Raw genomic sequence first — 19275 nt, forward strand, 5'->3', positions numbered from 1 at the left:
CAGGTCTGGAGTATACTGCCTCCTATAGGAAGCTCCCAGCCTGGCAAGGCCAAGTCACGGGGCAGGTTCCATAATGAATTCTTCCCTAGGTGATGCCCCTCTTCCATAGCACCAGTGGCTCCTGGGCGAAAGGTAAGACCAGTACATGCTGTGAGCCATGTGTGGCCCAATGCCACACAGCACTGTGTTGTGTAGAATCCCTGGGAAAATACCGATTTTTTACAATTAAAATTTTTCTTAGATATAGTTGAAAAAGTCAAATATTTCTGGAAGGCCTTTTTTCTCTTAAATAGAAGTTGCAGTGGCCTGTAAACCCTCTTTTCCCACTCTAAGTAGGTAACTAGTTCCAATCCAATTGGTATTTTTGTTGTTGACTTTCATGCCTATGAAATCATGTGTTCACTCCTACTTCCTGATGGATTCAGTGTTAGGTATCATTTATTGATTTCTTTCTTTAACACTCCCAACACACACACACACACACACACAGCTTCTCTTTTCCTTTCTCCAAGCACATTTATATTATTATTTGGGGTTAGATTAACATGCAGTGTAAATACTATGACTATGTAATTGCTGATCTCAATCAAGCCATATCATAGAATATGATTTCTTTCCCTTTCCTGTACAACTGTTCCCCTCCTCTCTTCAAAATGTGGTTCCTTCAGCTTCCGTGTCCCCAAACTCTGCCCTAAGGGTAACTCTCCTTCTCATAAGGGCACACACAATGGGTGTCCCATCATCTCCCTCTTGGCGGTGTCTCTCCAGAACCCTCACTCATCTCTGGAGTGGTTGACTTTCCCCAGCTGTCATGGTGGGATCTCCCACCCTCCTGAGGACTCCCTTTGCCAGTTCCTAGATGTACCTCCCGTTCCCCTGAGTCCTCTATCTTCCTCGATCTGCGCTTGCTCCCTCAATTTAGTGAAGTATGTCCTCCAGGGGCTTCCTGAGGAGGGGTTGATGGGCACATGGAAAGCCGTGGCCAGGCCTGATGTGATTGGTCCTTCCCTAGTCGCACAGGAGGCAGCAGACCTAGGGACCATCCTTACACGGCTTCATCATCACCACCACTCGAGAGCAGGGTGGCAAGAGGACACTGGCATGCACCAAAGTGATGCCATCTCCCTTAAGGACACTTCTGCTTAAGAACAACCCCAGACCTACATTCCTTGTCACACTGCTGAGACCGGATCCCTTCAAGTTAACTGCCGAAAACTAACCTCTAGAAGGTTTATGTCTTAGTGGACTACTTTTTTTCTAACCCTGAAATGTAGCTTCTCTTCGGGACCACTTCAGGGAATGAAATTCTGAAGATCTTGACTATTTTTATTCTACCCTCACACGGGGATGACTTCGTGTGGGCACAGAACCCTCGTTTAAAAATTGTTTTCCCCTCAGGATTTTATTTTATTTTTAAGATTTTGTTTATTTTGAGAGAGAGCGCAAGATGGGGGGGGGGCTGAGAGAGAAGCAAGCTCCCTGCTGAGCAAGGAGTCCTCTGCTGGGCTCGATCCCAGGACTCCAGGATCATAACCTGAGCCGAAGGCACCCAGGCACCCTTCCCTCAGGGTTTTAGATGCCAGTGTTTCTGTTGGGAAGCCTGATCCTGTCTTGACCCCAATGCTGTGTAGGTGGCCTGCTTCTTGCTCTCTGAGGCCTTCAGGGCCTCTGCTTTGCCTCCAGCATTGTGAGCTGTCACAGCTAAGTCCCCGGTGTGGGTTTTTTCTCACCCAGTGAGTGCAGGACTCAGTGAGCCCTGTCGGTTCAGGAAAGTTATCTGAATTATGCCTTTAACCGTCTTTTTCTGTTTTTCTCTGTTCTTCAGCTCCTGTCATTTAGATATTGGACCCCTTGGGCAGCCTCTCTCATTCTCTTACCCAGTATCATGGTCTTCATCTTTTTTCTTCTACTTTCTGGGATATTTCCTCAAATGTGTTTTCCAAGCCTTCTAATGAGTATTACATTTCTGCCATTTTAGTTTTCAATTTCCAAAAGTTCTTTGTTTCTCTGGGAGTTCCTTTTTTTTTTTTTTTTAAGATTTTATTTATTTATTTGACAGAGAGAGAGAGAACACAAGTAGGCAGAGAGGCAGAAGCAGGCTCCCCATGGAGCAGAGAGCCCAATGTGGGGCTCGATCCCAGGACCTCCTGGGATCATGACCTGAGGTGAAGGCAGAGGCTTAACCCACTGAACCACCCAGGCACCCCAGGAAGTTCCTTTTTTATAGCATGTTTCCTTTTATGTAAGGATCTTTCTGATATTATTACTAGCAATGTGTGACTTTTTTCTGCTTCCAACTATTTTTTATCTTTGTTGCCTCTAATTTCCTTTCCTTTCACTTGTTTTTTATGAGACTTTTTTAGAATGAGATTTTCCTTAAATGTTGGGTGACCTTTGATCACTTTCCTCATTGAAATTTTTATGGAAATAGGGGTACCTGTGTGGCTCAATCAGTTAATTGTCTGCCTTCAGCTCAGGTCATGAACCCAGGGTGCTGGAATCGAGCCTCATGTCAGATTCTCTGCTCGGTGGGCTGTCTGCTTCTCTTCCCTCTGCCCCTCCCCCCAACTCATGCTGTCTCTCTCTTTCACTCTCTCTATCGCAAATAAATGAGTAAAATCTTTTTTAAAAGATTTTATTTATTTATTTGACAGACAGAGAGCCCAAGTAGGCGGAGAGGCAGGAGAGAGAGAGAGAAAGAGAGAAACAGGCTCCCTGCTGAGCAGAGAGCCCAATGCGGGGGCTCGATCCCAGGACCGTGAGATCATGACCTGAGCTGAAGGCAGAGGCTTAACCCACTAAGCCAACCAGGCGCCCAAAATCTTTTCTTAAAAAAGAAATTTTTACTGCAATTAGAGTCATACACAGCCATAAGAAATTATACAGAGAAGCCTCTTTTTAAATTTTTTTAAAATTTTTAAATTTTTTATTAACATTATCATAGATAGCACTCACCATAGCACATACCTTCCTCAGTGTCCATAACCCAAGTACCCTCTCTCTACCCGTCTCCCCCAGGCAACCCTCAGTTTGTTTTGTGAGATTAAGAGTCTCTTATGGTTTGTCTCCCTCCCGATCCCATCTTGTTTCATTTCAGAGAAATCTCTTATACGTTGTACGTAGGTTCCCCCAATGATAACGTTTTGCACAACTAGTACAATACCACAACCAAGACATTGACAGTCACATTCCACCAATCTTCTCCAGATTTCCTGTTTTACTTGTTCTCACTGGTGTGTGTATTTACTTCTTAGAATATTATCATACATGTATATTCACATATACACCACCACCATGGAGATAGAACATTCCAGAACCATGGGCTTCTATCTCTTGCCCTTTTTGCCCTCTTATAACTATACACAACCCCCTCTCTGTTCCTAAGCACTGGCAACCACTGATGTGGTGGTTGTCATTTAAAAATTTTTATCGTTTCAAAATGTTATATTAATGTGTATAGTATCTTTTGGGATTGACTTTCTGAACTCAGCCTAATTGCCTGGAGATTGACCCAAGTGACTGTGTATATTAATAGCTCATTCTTTTGTATGGCTGAGTAGTATTCTATAGTTCGTATGTACTACATTGATCTGCTGAAGGTGAACAAGGCTGCTTCTCATTTTTTGCTAGTACTTATACAGCTGCTATGAGTATTCCCGCATAGGTTTGGTATGAACGTAAGTGTTACTTTCTCGGGGATAAATGCCGCAGAGGACAATTGCTGGGTTATGTAAATAGTTGCTTGTTTAGTTTTATCAGAAACCGCCAAAGTATTTTTTTGTGAGGCTGTACCACTTTGCACCCCCACTAGCAATGTGTGAGGGATACAGTTTCTCTTCATCTTCACCAGCATTCGGGTGTTGTCACGATTTTTTATTTTAGATGCTCTGACAGATGTGCAGTGACATGGTGGTTTTAATTTGGATTTCCCTGATGAGTAATGATATCGGACATCTTTTCAGAGATGGTTTGCCATCTGTACATCATCTTGGATGAAATATCGGTTCGGGTCTTCTGTGTATTTTCCAGTTGCATTGTTGGTTTTCTTTTTTACTGTTGAGTTTTGAGATTTGCTTATGCGTCTAGATATTGCAAATGCTTTCTCCCAGTCCAGAGCGTGTCTCTCCAGCCTTTTCCCATGGGCTTTTGCGGATCATAAGTTTTGTATTTTGATGAGGTCTGACTTATCAAATTCTCCTTTTATGGATCATGCTTTTGGTATTGGGTCTAAGAACTCTTTCTCTAGCCAAATGCCAAAGGTACTCTCCAGTTGTTGGCCCCCCCACCAAAAAAAAAGTTTAGTTTTTTTTCACATTTTAAATTTTTTAAAAAGATTTTATTTATTGATCTAACAGAGAGAGAGCAAGCATGCAAGTAGGGTGAGCAGCAGAGGGAAAGGGAGAAGCAGACATGCCGCTGAGCAATGAGCCCAATATAGGACTGCATCCCAGGACCCCGAAATCATGACCTGAGCTGAAGGTAGATGCTTAACCAACTGAGCAACCCAGACACCCTTTGTTTTACACTTTTTAAAAAGATGCTCACTTACTTTATTCTTTAGGAGCCAACTTTAGTCGTGGGACCAACAGTGCTATAGGTTTTTTTTTTTTTATTGTGGTAAAATACACATAACATAAAAGTCACCATCTTAACCCTTTCTAAGTGTATAGTCAGTGACAGCAAGCACATTCACACTGTTGTATAACCAACCATCCACAGAACTCTTTTCATCTCCTGAAACTGAAACTCTCTACCCATTAAACCCTAACTCCCTACGCTCCCGCAGGCCACCACCAAGCCCTCACAACCACCATTTTACTTTCTGCCTCCATGATTTTGACTATGCTAGATACCTCACATTCGTGGAATCATACGGTATTTGTCTTTTTCTGACTGGCTTATTTCACTTACTATAATGTCCTCAAGGTTCACCCATGTTGTGGCATGTGTCAGAATGTCCTTCCCTTTTAAGGCTGAGTAGTGTTCCATTGTGTATAAACTATATTTTATTTCTCCATTCATCCATTGATTGACATGTGGGTTGCTTCCATCTTTTGGTTGTTGGGAATCATGCTGCAATTCACACAGGTATACCTGTTTTTAAGACCTTTGGGTCTATAACCAGAAGTAGATTGATAGAGCATATGGTAATTGCATTTTAAATTTTTTGATGAACCACCATACTGTTTTTCATAGTTTCAGTGTCTGTACCATTTTACATTCCCACTAACAGTACAGAGAGTTCCAATTTCTGCACACCCCCACCAACATCTGTTTGTTTCTTAGTTTAGTTTGTTTGTTTTTAAATAGTAGCCATTCTAATGCGTGAGGTGGTATCTTGTGGTTTGTGTTTATATTTCCCTAGAGATGAGTGATGTTGAACAGCTATTCATGTGCTTGTGGTCCTTTTGCACACCTTTTCAGAAAAAGGTTGAGGCAAGTCCATTTTTTTAAAAGATTTTATTTTTAGGTAATCTTTACACCCAACTTGGGGCTTGAACTCACAACCCTGAGAACAAGAGTCACACACTCTACCAACTGAGCCAGCCAGGCACCCCTATTTGCCCATTTCTAAAATTAGGTTGTCTGTTTCATTGTTGTTGTTGTCTCTTAGGCCTTCTTTATATTTTTTGGATATTAAAACTGTATATGATTTACAAATATATTCTACTATCCCATGGGTTGCCTTTTCTGTCAATTGTGTTCTTCCATGTACAGAATTGTTAAATTTTTATATAGTTCAATTTTATATAGTTCTGTTTTTTTTTCTTTTTCGCCTGTGCTTTTGGTGTTGTATCCAAGAAATTGTCAGATCTGATGTCATGAAGTTTCATCCATATTTTCTTCTAAAAGCTTTCTAGTTTTTGCTCTTACATTTTGTGGTTATCTTTGGTTCTAAGACAAGGGTCCAACTTCATTCTTTTGGGTATGGATATCTGGTTCTCTGAACACCAGTTGTTGAAAAGAATATTTCTTTTCCTCATTGAATGGTTTTGGTACTTTTGCCACCAATCATTTGACCATATATGTGAGAGTTTATTTCTGGGCCCTCTGTTCTGTTCCACAGGTCTCTATGTCTGATTTATGCCAGGACCACACAGTTTTGATTACTTTAGGTTTATAGTTAAGTTTTGAAAAAAAAAAAAAGTGTGAGACCTCCAACTTTGTTATTCTTTTTCAAGGTTGTTTAAGATGTTTTACATTTTAAGCCCATGATCCATTTTGAGTTAATTTTTGTATAAGGTATAAGATTAAGATTGAAAAATTTTTTTCCGCCTATGAATGTCTAATTGCTCCAGAACCATTGGTTTAAAAGTCTCTTTCCTCCATTGACTTGCTTTTGACCTTTGTCAAACATCAGTTGAATATTACTTGGATCTGTTTCTGGGTCCTCTATTATGTTTCATTGATCTATGTGTCTTGTGCTCTGCCAATACCACACAATCCTGATGACTAGAGCACATAGGAAGCCTTAATATCAGGTAGAATGATTCCTCCCACTTCATTCTTCCTCGTCAAGATTGTTTTTACTATTCTAGGTCATGCACTTTTCTATACAAATTTTAGAATAAGCCTGTATATGTCTATTAAAAATGTTTCTAGGACTTTCATAGGCATTGAATTAAACCTATAGTTCAGTTTGGGGAGAACTGACATCTTTACTGTGTAGAGCCTTCTAATCCATGAACATAGTATGTTCCTCCCTTTATTTAGGTCTTCTAAGATTTCTTTCATTAGCATTTTGTAATTTTCAGCATGGTTCTTATATATGGTTTATTAGGAATATTCATAAATATTTCAATATCTTTGGAGTGATTATAAATAGCATTGCTTTAAATTTTGGTTTCTACATGTTCATTGTGAGCAGATGGAAATGCAGTTAATTTTTGTGGGTTGATCCCATATCCTCTGACATTGCTGAGGCTATTTATTAATTCCTAAAGGTCTTTTTTTTGTTGTTTTTGGTAGATTGCCTGGAATTATTTATCTTTCATTCCAGATAGTTTCACCAGATATAGAATTCACCACTGACAGTTCTTTTAGTTCTTGAAGAATGTGGTGCCCCTTCTTTTTGGCCTCCATGGTATCTGATGAAAAATCCACCATCACTTGAATTAGGGTTACCCTATAGGTAATGTGTTTTTTCCTTTCTGGTTGCTTCCATGATTTTTTATTTTGTCTTTAGTGTTTGGAAGTTTAATTATGATGTGTTTTGACATGGATTTCTTTGGGTTTATCCCTGTTTGGGGTTTGCTTAGGCTATTGAATTTGCAGATTTGTGTCTTTCACCAAATTTTGGAAGTTTTCAGATTTTATTTCTTCAGTTACTCTTCCAGTCCCTCTCTCTTCTCCTCTGGGACTGTAATGATACAAATGGTGGATCTTTGGTTACTGTCTCATGGGCCCAAGATGCCATCCATTGTTTTTGTTTTTTGTTTTTTCACTCCACTCTCTCTGTTCTTTGGATTGGGTAAACCCTATTCACCTGTCCTCAAGTGGACTGATTTTATCCTCTGTTTGTGAGGCCATCCAGCAGGTCTTTATTTCTGTTCTTGTATTTTTCAGTTCTATTATTTCCATCTGGCTCTTCTATATAACTTCTATTTCTTTACTGAGATTTCCCCCTTTTCCAAATTTATTTCAAGAGCATCGTATTGATTGCTGAACCATTTTTATGATAGTTGCTTTAAAATCCTTGCCGGAAAATGTCAACATCTGATTAATGTCACTGTTGGCATCAGCTGATGCTTTCTGCATTCAAGTAGTGATTTTCCTGGTTATTATTATGATGAGTAATTTTTTTTTTTTTTACTGTACCCTGGACATTTTGGCTTTATGTTTAGAAGACTTTGGGTTCTATTTGGTTCTTTTTTTATAACAGGCAGTTGCCCTGTTTAAGTTTGGCATGCAGGTGCTGGCCTACTTTTGTGGGCTGCGGTTCCAACGACAATTTAATTTTCAGAGACTTTGCTGTGTTATTTTCACCTGCTTGGTTTATCTGCTGCTGCTGGGGCTCCCACCTGTTCCTGCTACTGCTGCCAGAGAGAGCAGAAGGAGTTTCCCCAGGCCAGGTTGCCCAGGGTCCCTTGGCAGGGAGATGGGTCTCAGGCCAGATATGGAAGGACAGCGCTTTCCCTGGCTGCTTGTTGTTAGTGGGCTTCTGACACACTCCCCTTGCTGGTGATGCTGCATTTGTTTGGTATTGTCATTGGGACACCTGTTCCATTTGTGAGATGAATAAACCCACCCGGGTCATCCTTTGCTGGGTGTGTGTGAGGGAGACACCTGTTGCTGAGATGTTCCTTCATTCTTAGATTCCCAAACCAATTAGTCATCCTTCTTCCATCTTTCTGAGTTACCCTTTAATTGCCTCTTGCGTATCTCCATGGTTTATCATTGTACTTAACAGAGAAGAATGGGGAGAAGTGAGTCCCATATTGTGTAGGCCAGAAGTCATCTTTTCAATAATTTGTTTATTGTAGCACCAAAGAGCTCAGTGGCAGTCAGCCTTGTAAACTGGGGGGCTTCACTTTACATAGGTCTCACTGTGTCTTTGAGGTCCCTTGGTTACTGATATCTTTTTTTTTCTTCTAGACTGTCAGAGATCAGGGAAAGTTCTGGTTTCTACCCTGGGGAAGGACCACTGATGTGGGACTGTCCCAAACATAGAAAGACTACTTAGGAGATGTGAGGAGACCACCAAGAGTGACAACTGTCTGCCACATATGGACATATAGCATGGCTACTCCAGCAAATACTCAGCAGCTGAGTCATCGCCCCACAAGCCTACGTCAGGGTGAGGCCTGTTCATGCATTGAGGGCAGCAGATGTTGTTGAATTTCTTGGTGCATTGGCAAGGTGTTCTCTGACCTTGGCGAAATGCGTGCGTGTAAATTTTCTCAAGATTTTGACTTGGCATTTTTCTTAAATAACCCTTGTGATGTGCTAAGATTCCTAATGAAGGCAGAACATGAGTGGGTAAACTCGCTGAAGCTCAAAATAGTTATCTGTGTGAAAGAAGTCAGAACAGAAAGACAGACGCCATGATTCTGCTTATATAAAACTTTAAAAAATACAAATGGATGACGGTGATGGAGTGGATTAGTGACTACCTAGGCTTGAGTTGTTGTGGGGAGAGATGAGGGAGGGATTAAAGAAGGGCACAAGGACATGTGGCTGATGAATACATTCTTTTAACTTGATTGTGGTGCTGGTTTCATATATATATAGTTATATATAACTATATATATAGTTTCATGGGTATGTGTGTGTATATATCAAAACTTATCAAATTGTGGGATACTTGGGTGGCTCAAGTCAGTTAAGCATTTGCCTTTGGCTCAGGTCATGACCCAGGGTCCTGGGATAGAGTCCGCCATAATTGGATGCCTTGCTCAGTGGGGAGTCTGCTTCTCCTTCTCCCTCTGTGGGCCTTCCAAACCCCATCATGCTCTATCTCTACCTCATGCTCATGCGCTCTCTTTTTCTCAAATAAATAAAATCTTTTTAAAAAAAACTTATCAAATTTTATACTTTAAGTACATGTAGTTAATTGTATGTCACTTCTGCCTCAACAAAGCTGTTTAAAAAGAAAACATGACAAGACTATTTGCTGGCCATCTAAATTTCAGTTTCTATAAAAGGGGGTAAATAATATAATTTTGGGTAAGATTAAATGAGTAAAAATGAGGGGCGCCTGGGTGGCTCAACCAGTTAAGCATTTGTCTTCGGCTTGGGTCATGACCCGGGGTCCTGGGATAGAGTCTCCCATTGTTGAACTCCCTGCTCAGTGGGAAGTCTGCTTCTTCCTCTCCCTTTGCCCCTCCCCTTGATTCTATGCGCTCTCTCTCTCTCTCTCTCAAATAAATAATCTTTAAAAAAAAATAAATGAGTAAAAATTAAAAGGATGAAGTGAGATGACATTTTCCCTTAAGTCAACCAAAAGCCATGCAGTTATGTCCCTCTCTCCCGTACTCACATCCAATCCCTGGCTGGCTCTTTGGGTGACTACCAGAGTGGCTGTGGGCAGAGGTGAAACAGGATCGGCCATGAGTTGGTGACTAGATAGTTGCTGAAATGGGGAGGTGGGTACATGTTAAACTGACATATTATTCTCTTTACTTATGGATATGTTTGCATTTCTCATAACTATAAACAATAAACAGTGGCACTCCATTTCACTGAAAGGAAAAACTGGCCCAAGTGGCCCTACATGATTCCCCCACCCTAACTCCCCGTCCTTTTTCCCTCCTACTCACCTCTTCATTCATTGTTCCAGCCCCACTGGAACCTGCCAGGTGCACTCCTGCCTCAGGGCCTTTGCTCAAGCTGTACCCCACCGCCCCACCCAGAATCCTTCTAACCCATGGCTTGAACCTGCTCAAATGGCATCCTTTCAGTGAGTTCATCCTGACTGTTCCACTAAAATTATTACCACTACCACCTGTCCTTTTCCATGACCCCTTCTCTGCCACTTGTCATTTAGCAGTTACTATTATCTGACATCCTGTGTAACTACTTGTTGCTGACTCCCCCCATGACTTGGGCTGAATGTAAGTACCATAAAGACAGGAATTCCTGCCTGATGTGTTCACTGTTGAATCCTCAGCACTGAACAGAGTGCACAGCAGGTTCTTGATGAATGAATGAGCTACATATAAATATGCTAGTGGAATGCCTGGGAGGGAATGAACACTACGGGAGTCATCATAATCTAAAAATATGTCATTGAGTCACCTGATAAACATAAGTTAATTGTTCCGTATATACTTTCTGTCCTGGTCTTTGGAAAATGAAACAGCCGCTAATTTTTGTTGTTGTTGTTAATTAGTGGGAAGCAATATGGTAGGGAGGGATTCCCACAGTCTCCGGAGGTGAGCACATCTGCTTTGAATCCTGGCGCGGGCTCTTGCCAGCTATGTGACCTGACCAACTTGCTCAGCCCCTCAGAGCCTGATATCTTCACTGATGGTCCCTGTTGGAAATGGCCTACAGTCAGGGCTGGGCTGGAAGCCCTGGGGTGAGACTTGACCCTTTCCACAAGAGGGACAGGACCACCTCCAGAATCTGTCCAGCGGCTGCCTCTCTTAGACCTGTTGGTGGGGTGAACAAACGATGGTTGAAGGCATTGCTCATGGGGGACAGGCAGTGACATCTCTGAGATCACAAAAGGGGAGGTGACTCAGACCTGGGCCATCTTTTGGTCCCCTCTCCAATCCCTCCACCCCTCAAGCTCGAGGTTATAAACAAGTGACTCAGAGGAATGATGGGAGAATGCCCCATAACAGTTCACACTAGTGTCCTGGGGGCTAAATTTAACCCACAGCTGCAGCTTCTGGCACTTTGGGAACAAGTTAATCTTGGTGGCTGCGGCTGATTGTGTGTGTGTGTAGTGGGGGAAGGGTGGTAAGTCCAGAGAAGGCTGGGCATCAGTACTGGCCACCCTGGGCCTTTACCCTGACACCTCTTCGATGGTAGACAGGGTGCAAGGGCCCCAAGGCCAAGGTAGGCTCTGATCAAGCTTATATGAATCAAGAACAGTGAGCATAGACAGCTATCTTGCAATATTAAACTCTTAGAGTGTTACTTTTGAACATTAGACTCCAGACTGTCCCTCCCCTAGAATGTTAAAACCCTGGGAATTTAAGTACCTAGAATAGTTGAATCCTAGAAAATTACTTTCTTAGCATGTCTGACACCTTACAATGTTAAAACCCTGAGACAGTGTATTCCCAGGAACACTGAACCTCAGCAGAGCTGAGGTCCTTAGACTCTAATTCATGAAACTCCCCATTGTGTAGAAAGGGAAACTGAGGCTCAACAGAGCCATGTGACCTGTGCAGGCCCTTAGAAAAGTAGTGACCAAGTTTATCCTAAGGCACCTTCTTGCTTTCTTGCACAGTCTAAGGAGGGTCTCAGATTTGGAGTAGGAAGCGGTAAGGTCTTCCCATTTAAAAGATACGGCAACAAGGTCTCCAATGAGTGAGTGCCTTTCCAAGTTCATTGAACAGGAAACCCAAGCACACTATATCTGGGGATGGCTGGGATGAGATATACTCAGGGAGGAACACAGAAGCACCCAGACAGAAAGGCCCAAGAGGCATGAACAAGGGAGACCCTGGGGGAGGGACACCGATGCTTCTCTCTCCCTGGACTGAGGGGCAGAGCTTGGGTCAACTCCTCCCCTCAGGGGCATTGCCTGACCAAGGAATGTAGTCAAGGCCTTGCTGTGCTCCATTTAGAAATGAGGCAGTGAGGCCCTCATAGGCCCAAATTCCCCACCCCTGTCCCATAAGCGCCCGGGGCTGAGTCAAGGCCGCTCTGGGAGGGGTCCTCTGCCCAGCTGTCCCCTCCGTGTCATGTGCAGGAAGCCAGGCAGCTCGCCTTACAGGGCCCTGTCCACCTCTATATATAGCCCCGCGAAGACAGCTGCGTAGACGAAGAGTGACCCAGAAGGAAAGCAGGGGAATAGAAAGAGGAGGCCCCGGCCAGACAGCAGCACCCCCAAGCCACCCACCATGACGCTGGGCTTGGAGCAGGCAGAGGAGCAGCGTCTGTATCAGCAGACGCTCCTGCAGGACGGGCTCAAGGACATGCTGGACCACGGCAAGTTCCTCGACTGTGTGGTACGGGTGGGTGACCGCGAGTTCCCATGCCACCGCCTGGTGCTGGCCGCCTGCAGCCCCTACTTCCGCGCGCGCTTCCTGGCCGAGCCCGAGCACGCGGGCGAGGTGCGCCTGGAGGAGGTGTCCCCGGACGTGGTGGCGCAGGTGCTGCACTACCTGTACACGTCAGAGATTGCGCTGGACGAGGCGAGCGTGCAGGACTTGTTTGCCGCAGCGCACCGCTTCCAGATCCCATCCATCTTCACCATCTGCGTGTCCTTCCTACAGAAGCGCCTGTGTCTTGCCAACTGCCTGGCCGTCTTCCGCCTCGGCCTCCTGCTGGACTGTGCGCGCCTGGCCGTGGCCGCCCGCGACTTCATCTGCGCGCGCTTCTCGCTGGTGGCGCGCGACGCCGACTTCCTCGGGCTCTCGGCCGACGAGCTCATCGCCATCATCTCCAGTGACGGCCTCAATGTGGAGAAGGAAGAGGCCGTGTTCGAGGCGGTGATGCGGTGGGCGGGCAGCGGCGACGCCAAGGCACAGGAGGAGCGCCAGCGGGCGCTGCCCACCGTCTTTGAGAGCGTGCGCTGCCGCCTGCTGCCGCGGGCCTTTCTGGAGAGCCGCGTGGAGAAACACCCTCTCGTGCGTGCCCAGCCGGAGCTGCTGCGCAAGGTGCAGATGGTGAAGGACGCGCACGAGGGCCGCCTCACCGTGCTGCGCAAGAAGAAGAAGGACAAGGGGAAGGAGGCAGCAGGGGCCAAGGCCGCTGACAAGAGCGCGGGCGAAGCCAAGGCGGAGGACGAGGAGGAGGAGGCGGAACGCATCCTACCCGGGATCCTCAATGACACTCTGCGCTTTGGCATGTTCCTGCAGGACCTCATTTTCATGATCAGTGAGGAGGGGGCTGTGGCCTATGATCCGGCAGCCAACGAGTGTTACTGTGCCTCCCTCTCTACCCAGATCCCCAAGAACCATGTCAGTCTCGTGACCAAGGAGAACCAGGTCTTTGTGGCTGGGGGCCTCTTCTACAACGAGGACAACAAAGAGGACCCCATGAGTGCTTACTTCTTGCAGGTGCCTGCCCAGCCCTGGGAGGGGCAGCCAGTGCCGGTTCTGGGAACGGGGGTCAGCTTTGGGGCCCATGAGAGACTTGTGTCTACTTGTTGGGGGTGCCACTGTGTCTAAGATGAGATGTAGACCAGAGAGGCTGACTGACAGCCACTTACCTGAAGGTTGAAGACAGTTACAGGCAACTGGCAATTAGTGTAACACTGATGTCTCAGTTTCAGGGGCATGTGAGCCCCAGGGAGGTCTAGTATGTTGGAGGCCCTCTCTCTGCACAGGGATTGGGATCAGGCAAAGTGAGAAGGAGGAGCAGTGGAAGGGTCTGGGGCAGGACCTTGGCATGAGGCCAGGACTGGAGTATAGAATAAGAGTGTACTATACACAGGGACCATCCTGCCTAGTCTTCTCACTGTACAGATGAGAAAACTGAGGGCCAGAAAGGACCAGTAGAGTCGGGTGACCAGTTCAAGTCATAGGGTACTGCAGGATCTCAGAGGGCAGATGTGGTTTCCTAGTGACTGGCCATGTAGGTTTGGGTCTTGCCATTTGAGTGGAATTTGGACACATGAAGGGAAGTTAGGGTGCTTCTGCCTGAGGAATGGTGAGCAAGGGACATGGATTGGAATGAGCCTAGTGAGTGGTGTGCTTGGTGAGGCCTGACCAAGTGTAGAGAAGGTTGAGGGGCAACTAGGCATCAGGGTTAAACGTGGGGGGAAGGCAGGGAGGGAAGGGGGTAACTCCAGCAGTTTCCAGCCAAGGTATTTTGTGGGCATTGTTTATTTTCTCTGGGCCTCCGTTTGTAACTGGGGATATTATTCTTCCTGCTTGATAAGGTTGTTTGAAGGTTATAGATGGTTATAAAGTGCCCATCGGCACATTGCTCCCTCAGAAAGCTGAGCCACAGATATGGATGTAAGACCATGGAGGTGTAACAGGGCATCAGACTTTTGGGTATGGTTGGTAGAGCTGTACAGTTTTCTGTACAGTGGGGTTGGGTGGAAAACGGAGGGCAGGTAGGCCTCAGTTCCCGAGTTGTACTGGGGAAGGGACATGGCTCTGCGTGAGGGGCCGCACTGTGGTGCTGTGATGTGGTCTCTGGGCGCCCACCTCCGGGGCCCTCCCTGGTTCTCATCCTGGAGGGAGGTTAGGGTACTGCCTCCAGGGATGGACTCCAGGCTGCGCTGGCCTTACCTGGAGACCCGGCCTCATCTGTGACCCAGGGTGGTGGGGCTGGGCTGTGCTGGGCTGGGCTGGGAGAGTGGGGGGTGTGGGGCCCGTGGCTGACTGGACGCCTGACCCGCAGTTTGACCACCTGGACTCCGAGTGGCTGGGGATGCCGCCGCTGCCCTCGCCGCGCTGCCTCTTCGGCCTGGGAGAGGCTCTCAATTCCATCTACGTGGTCGGCGGCCGAGAGCTCAAGGACGGCGAGCGCAGTCTAGACTCGGTCATGTGCTACGACCGTCTGTGAGCTGGGGCCCGGGGCGGGGTTAGAGGGGCGCGGCTGGAGCCAAAGCCAGAGCCCGGGACTGAGAGCGCGGGCTGGGGGCGGGGTTGGGGGGCCCTGGGGCGGGGCCCGGGGGCGGGGTTGAGAGGACGGCGGAGGCCAGAACCAGAGCCCGGGGGCTGCGAGCAGGGGCTGGGGCGGGGTTGAGGGGCCCGGGGGCGGGGTTGAGGGGCTAGGCGGCTGCCCCGGCCAGGGCCAGAATCCCGGGCTGCGGGCCGAGGCGGATTTGGGTAGGGGCAGAGCGGTGGGCCGCTGAGCGGGAGCGGGCACCCGAGAGGTGCCGGTAATACATCGAGTGTACCCCGGATATGTGTTGGGTGTGTGGGTGAATGCAGAGGCAGGGACCCAGCCCACTCCTGAACCCGGCGCTCGCCCGACTCCTGTCTCCTCCAGGTCGTTCAAATGGGGCGAATCGGATCCTCTGCCTTACGCCGTGTACGGCCACGCGGTGCTCTCACATATGGACCTGGTCTACGTCATTGGCGGCAAAGGCAGTGACAGGTAAGGCTCGGGACTGGAGCGAGGGCAGCAGCAGGGTTGTAGGTCAGAGCGGGAGCACAGTCTCCCCAGGCTGTCGGGGATTTGTGCGGGCTGCCTGGGCAAGGCGTCCAGAGCGGCTGAACCAGAGGAGCGGCGCTGTGTTCAGGCTTCTGCCCTCTCACTTACTGTCCTCCATCCCCCAGGAAGTGCCTGAAGAAGATGTGCGTCTACGACCCTAAGAAGTTCGAGTGGAAGGAGCTGGCACCCATGCAGACGGCCCGCTCCCTCTTCGGGGCCACCGTCCACGATGGCCGCATTTTTGTAGCCGCTGGGGTCACAGACACAGGGCTGACCAGTTCAGCTGAAGTGTACAGCATTACAGACAACAAGTATGGCTGTTTCCTGCCCCTTTCCCTAGGCAGCCAGAGACCAAGGGCCCCACTGTGACTGCCTGGCTGTGTGACTTTGGACCTGTTGGCTCGCTCTGTGATGGCCCTGGCAGGAACCATGGTTGCTGCCCCTGGACATCAGCACAGAAGTAGCCTCTCTCTCCTGATCAGCCATGAGGGGGGCTTCCCCCACGATTTGGGGCCAGGGTTAGGGCCAGCGTGGTCTGCAGGAGACAGTTCCCAGGAGTGCGGGGGGAGACGCCTGGTTCCTCGTACAGAGTCATACTGGGCAGGAGTCTGGTGCTGGGCGGTCAGGGGAAAACTGAACCGGCAGTCCACCTGGACTTCGCCAGCAAAAGGGATGGCGGGAGAAGGATGGCCCAGGCCAAGGAAAGTTGGTGCCAAGGCAGTTAGGAGGAAAAAGGCAGGCCTGTTGGAGGAAAGGTTGGTTGGGGATGGGGAAGTGAGGATGGGGGTACTGGGGCTGGAGAGGGGGCAGGCAGGGCTGGGGGACTTAATCCTGAGAGCGGTGAAACGCCTGTGATGTGTTTTAGGCTCACATCTGTATGTCTTAGGTGACAGCTGGTGCAGAGAACAGATTAGAGATTTCCCAGGAGGCAAGGGTACAGCCATAGAGTGGGAGGGGGTGGTAGCCTGCAGATGGGGCACAACGGAGATGAGGCAGAGGGGACGCACAGGAGAAAGACATGGCCAGCGCTTCTCCCACTGTGATGTGCACACGAATCTCCTAGGGGTCATGTTAAAATGCAGATTCTTATTCTCGGGCCTGGGGAAGGGCCTGAGTGTATATTTCTAACAACACCTGCTCCCTCCCCGCCTGCTCCCAGCCCAGGTGCTGCTGATGCTGCTGGTCCATGGGTCACTCTTAGAGTAGCACTTAGAGGGTCCAGTTAGGACATGTGGATTTGAGAGGCCTGGGAGTGTCCAGGAGGAGCCCATCAGGGCGGAGGAAATGCTGAGCTGGAGAGATCTGGGTACAACAGTAAACGGAGGGATGAACTCCCTCAGGAGAGGGAGTATAAGAGGGAGAAGCTAAGGCCCAAGCCCCAGGGATTGTGGGGGTGGATGCACTATCCAGGAAGGAATCTGAGGACATGAGAGCAGGTGGGAGGTGGGCAGGTGGGAGGTGAGAACGTCACATCAACAGAGATGTGTGTTGTGCCTGGATTTTATGTTCTGTGGTGGCTGGGGACCGGAGAGCTGTTTTGGAGTGTAGGGATGAAGGCCCAATTTCAGGGTCAGAGGAGCGGAGTGAAGAGACCCTGAGAATAACTGGGCAGTGAAGAGGGGAAGAAGGGCGGGGCACGGGCATCAGGGGAGGGCGGCTCCCCTGGAAGAATTAGTTCAGGAGCACAGGAGGGCCACTGGGGGGATCCATGGTGGATGGCACAGGGTAGACTGGATGCTATGACCAGGGAGCCGTGAAGGGAAATGGGAGGGGCAGGAGAATGGGGAAGACCAGAGGGCAGTGCTAGCAGGGTCAGGACACAGGACGCTGTGCTGGGAGCATGGGTGCTTGGGATTCGGGTTTCCAAGGGGTTTGTAGCTACAGCTGTGGGTGCTGGGGCTGCTGAGGCCCCTGGGTGACACACCCCTTCATGCCCCCTCCTCCCCACCAGGTGGGCACCCTTCGAGGCCTTCCCCCAGGAACGCAGCTCACTCAGCCTGGTCAGCCTGGCAGGCACCCTGTATGCCATCGGTGGCTTTGCCACGCTGGAGACTGAGTCTGGAGAGTTGGTCCCCACAGAGCTCAATGACATCTGGAGGTGAGCCTGGGCCCAGGGTAGTCCCCAAGCAAGGCTGATGCCCCCCAGTGACACCTGGGAAGCTCATCTGGGGATAGGGTGATCCTCTTCCAGAGAGTCCCCTGGGGAAGGGACAGCAGACATGCCCGGCTCAGCCCGGTTCTTTCCCGTTTGACTGGCAAGGTGTCTGTGGGCTCACAGGGGACCACGCCCGACTGTGAAGCCTCAAGCATGCCGCAGCCAGGAGCTGGCCCAGGCTTAGGGCCCAGACCCATGGAAACAGGCCCCTGGGAGTAGAGGGGGCCCTGAAGAGGGAGCCAGGTCTTTCCTCCCCACTCTGTCCTGAGTACTCTTGCTGGAGGGGAAAGCTGGGGCCAGGATTGAGAAGAAGCTGGACCCCAACTGCCCAGAACCATCACTTTCCAAGCTGGCCCTTTCTGAGGGTGGAGGGAAGAGGTGTCGGTACCTGGGGCACCTGCTGAAACTGCCCTTATTCCCACTGCTACGTGGGGACAGGGGGTCTTGGGGGGACATGTGGAGTGCCGAGTACAGAATTCTCCAGAGGAGGTGCTGTGGAGATGCAGGCCTTCCTGGAGGAGTGTGACATTCCTTGAGAGGTGACCCTTCTTGGAACGTGGGGTGGCTCTTCTTTGGGGGGTGGGCCTTGTGCTGGGGGGTCCTTTCCTAGGGCATGAGAATTCTCCAGAACCAGACCTTTCTGGAGATGGGCCTGGGGCTTCAGGGACATTTTCAGCCACCCCTCCCCGCTGGGGCCCACTCTGCTGACCCAGCTCTGTGTCCCTGTCCCCACTCCTCCCTCTCACCCCCAGATATAATGAGGATGAGAAGAAGTGGGAGGGTGTCCTGCGGGAGATAGCCTACGCAGCCGGCGCCACCTTCCTTCCTGTGCGGCTCAACGTGCTGCGCCTGACCAAGATGTGACCAGCCCCGAGGCCTGAGCTGAGTACCCCTCCCACTCTGCGGCCACACGGGCCTGGATTTTGGGGGCTCCCAAGAGGATGCGGGGAGGGGCCAGAGTCCACCTGGATCCCGTCCTGCCACGGGGGTGCTCTTCAGCAGAGGAGAACTCACTGCCCAGTCCTAGACTTGCTGGCAGGGTCCAGGAACTTTAGGGCTCTCCGGTCCCCGTTTCCCCAGTCTTCTTGTTCCATGAACCAGAGCCACAGGGGGGTGTCCCAAGCTGCATTCTGGGCCCGTCCCAGACCACCTGTGTGCCAAGGAGGAAGTACCCACAGGACCCCATCTCCTTGCCTGTCAGCTGGGGAGCATCCGTCTCCAGCACACTCGGCAGCCCGGGAAGGAATAAAGTACCTTCTGAGCAAGTAGCTCAGGGTCTAGAATCAGGTCCTCCAGGAGTCCGTGACCAGGTGATTGAAGATGCCAGATTGAGCGCCTGGGTTGCCCAGGGCAGTGGCCTCCACACTCCATGGGTGTATTGTCTCCAC

General features: G+C 49.0%; 1 protein-coding gene across 2 annotated transcripts; it reads left to right on the forward strand.

Moving 5' to 3' along the window:
• Positions 1 to 12175: 12175 nt before the first annotated feature.
• KLHL40 (kelch like family member 40) lies at positions 12176 to 19170 on the forward strand. 2 transcript variants are annotated; one of them, XM_032317122.1, is made up of 7 exons: positions 12178 to 12632; positions 12894 to 13679; positions 14974 to 15134; positions 15568 to 15675; positions 15858 to 16043; positions 17684 to 17830; positions 18640 to 19170. In XM_032317122.1, the coding sequence occupies exons 1-7, from the start codon at positions 12519 to 12521 to the stop codon at positions 18749 to 18751; spliced, it is 1614 nt and encodes a 537-aa protein (XP_032173013.1). In that variant the 5' UTR covers positions 12178 to 12518; the 3' UTR covers positions 18752 to 19170. The 2 variants fall into 2 exon arrangements, with proteins under 2 accessions (XP_032172933.1, XP_032173013.1); XM_032317042.1 differs by having other exon boundaries at positions 12176 to 13679.
• Positions 19171 to 19275: the final 105 nt, after the last annotated feature.

The sequence above is a fragment of the Mustela erminea genome, chromosome 1 (genome assembly GCF_009829155.1).
Source record: "Mustela erminea isolate mMusErm1 chromosome 1, mMusErm1.Pri, whole genome shotgun sequence".
NCBI classification, from domain to species: Eukaryota; Metazoa; Chordata; class Mammalia; order Carnivora; family Mustelidae; genus Mustela; species Mustela erminea.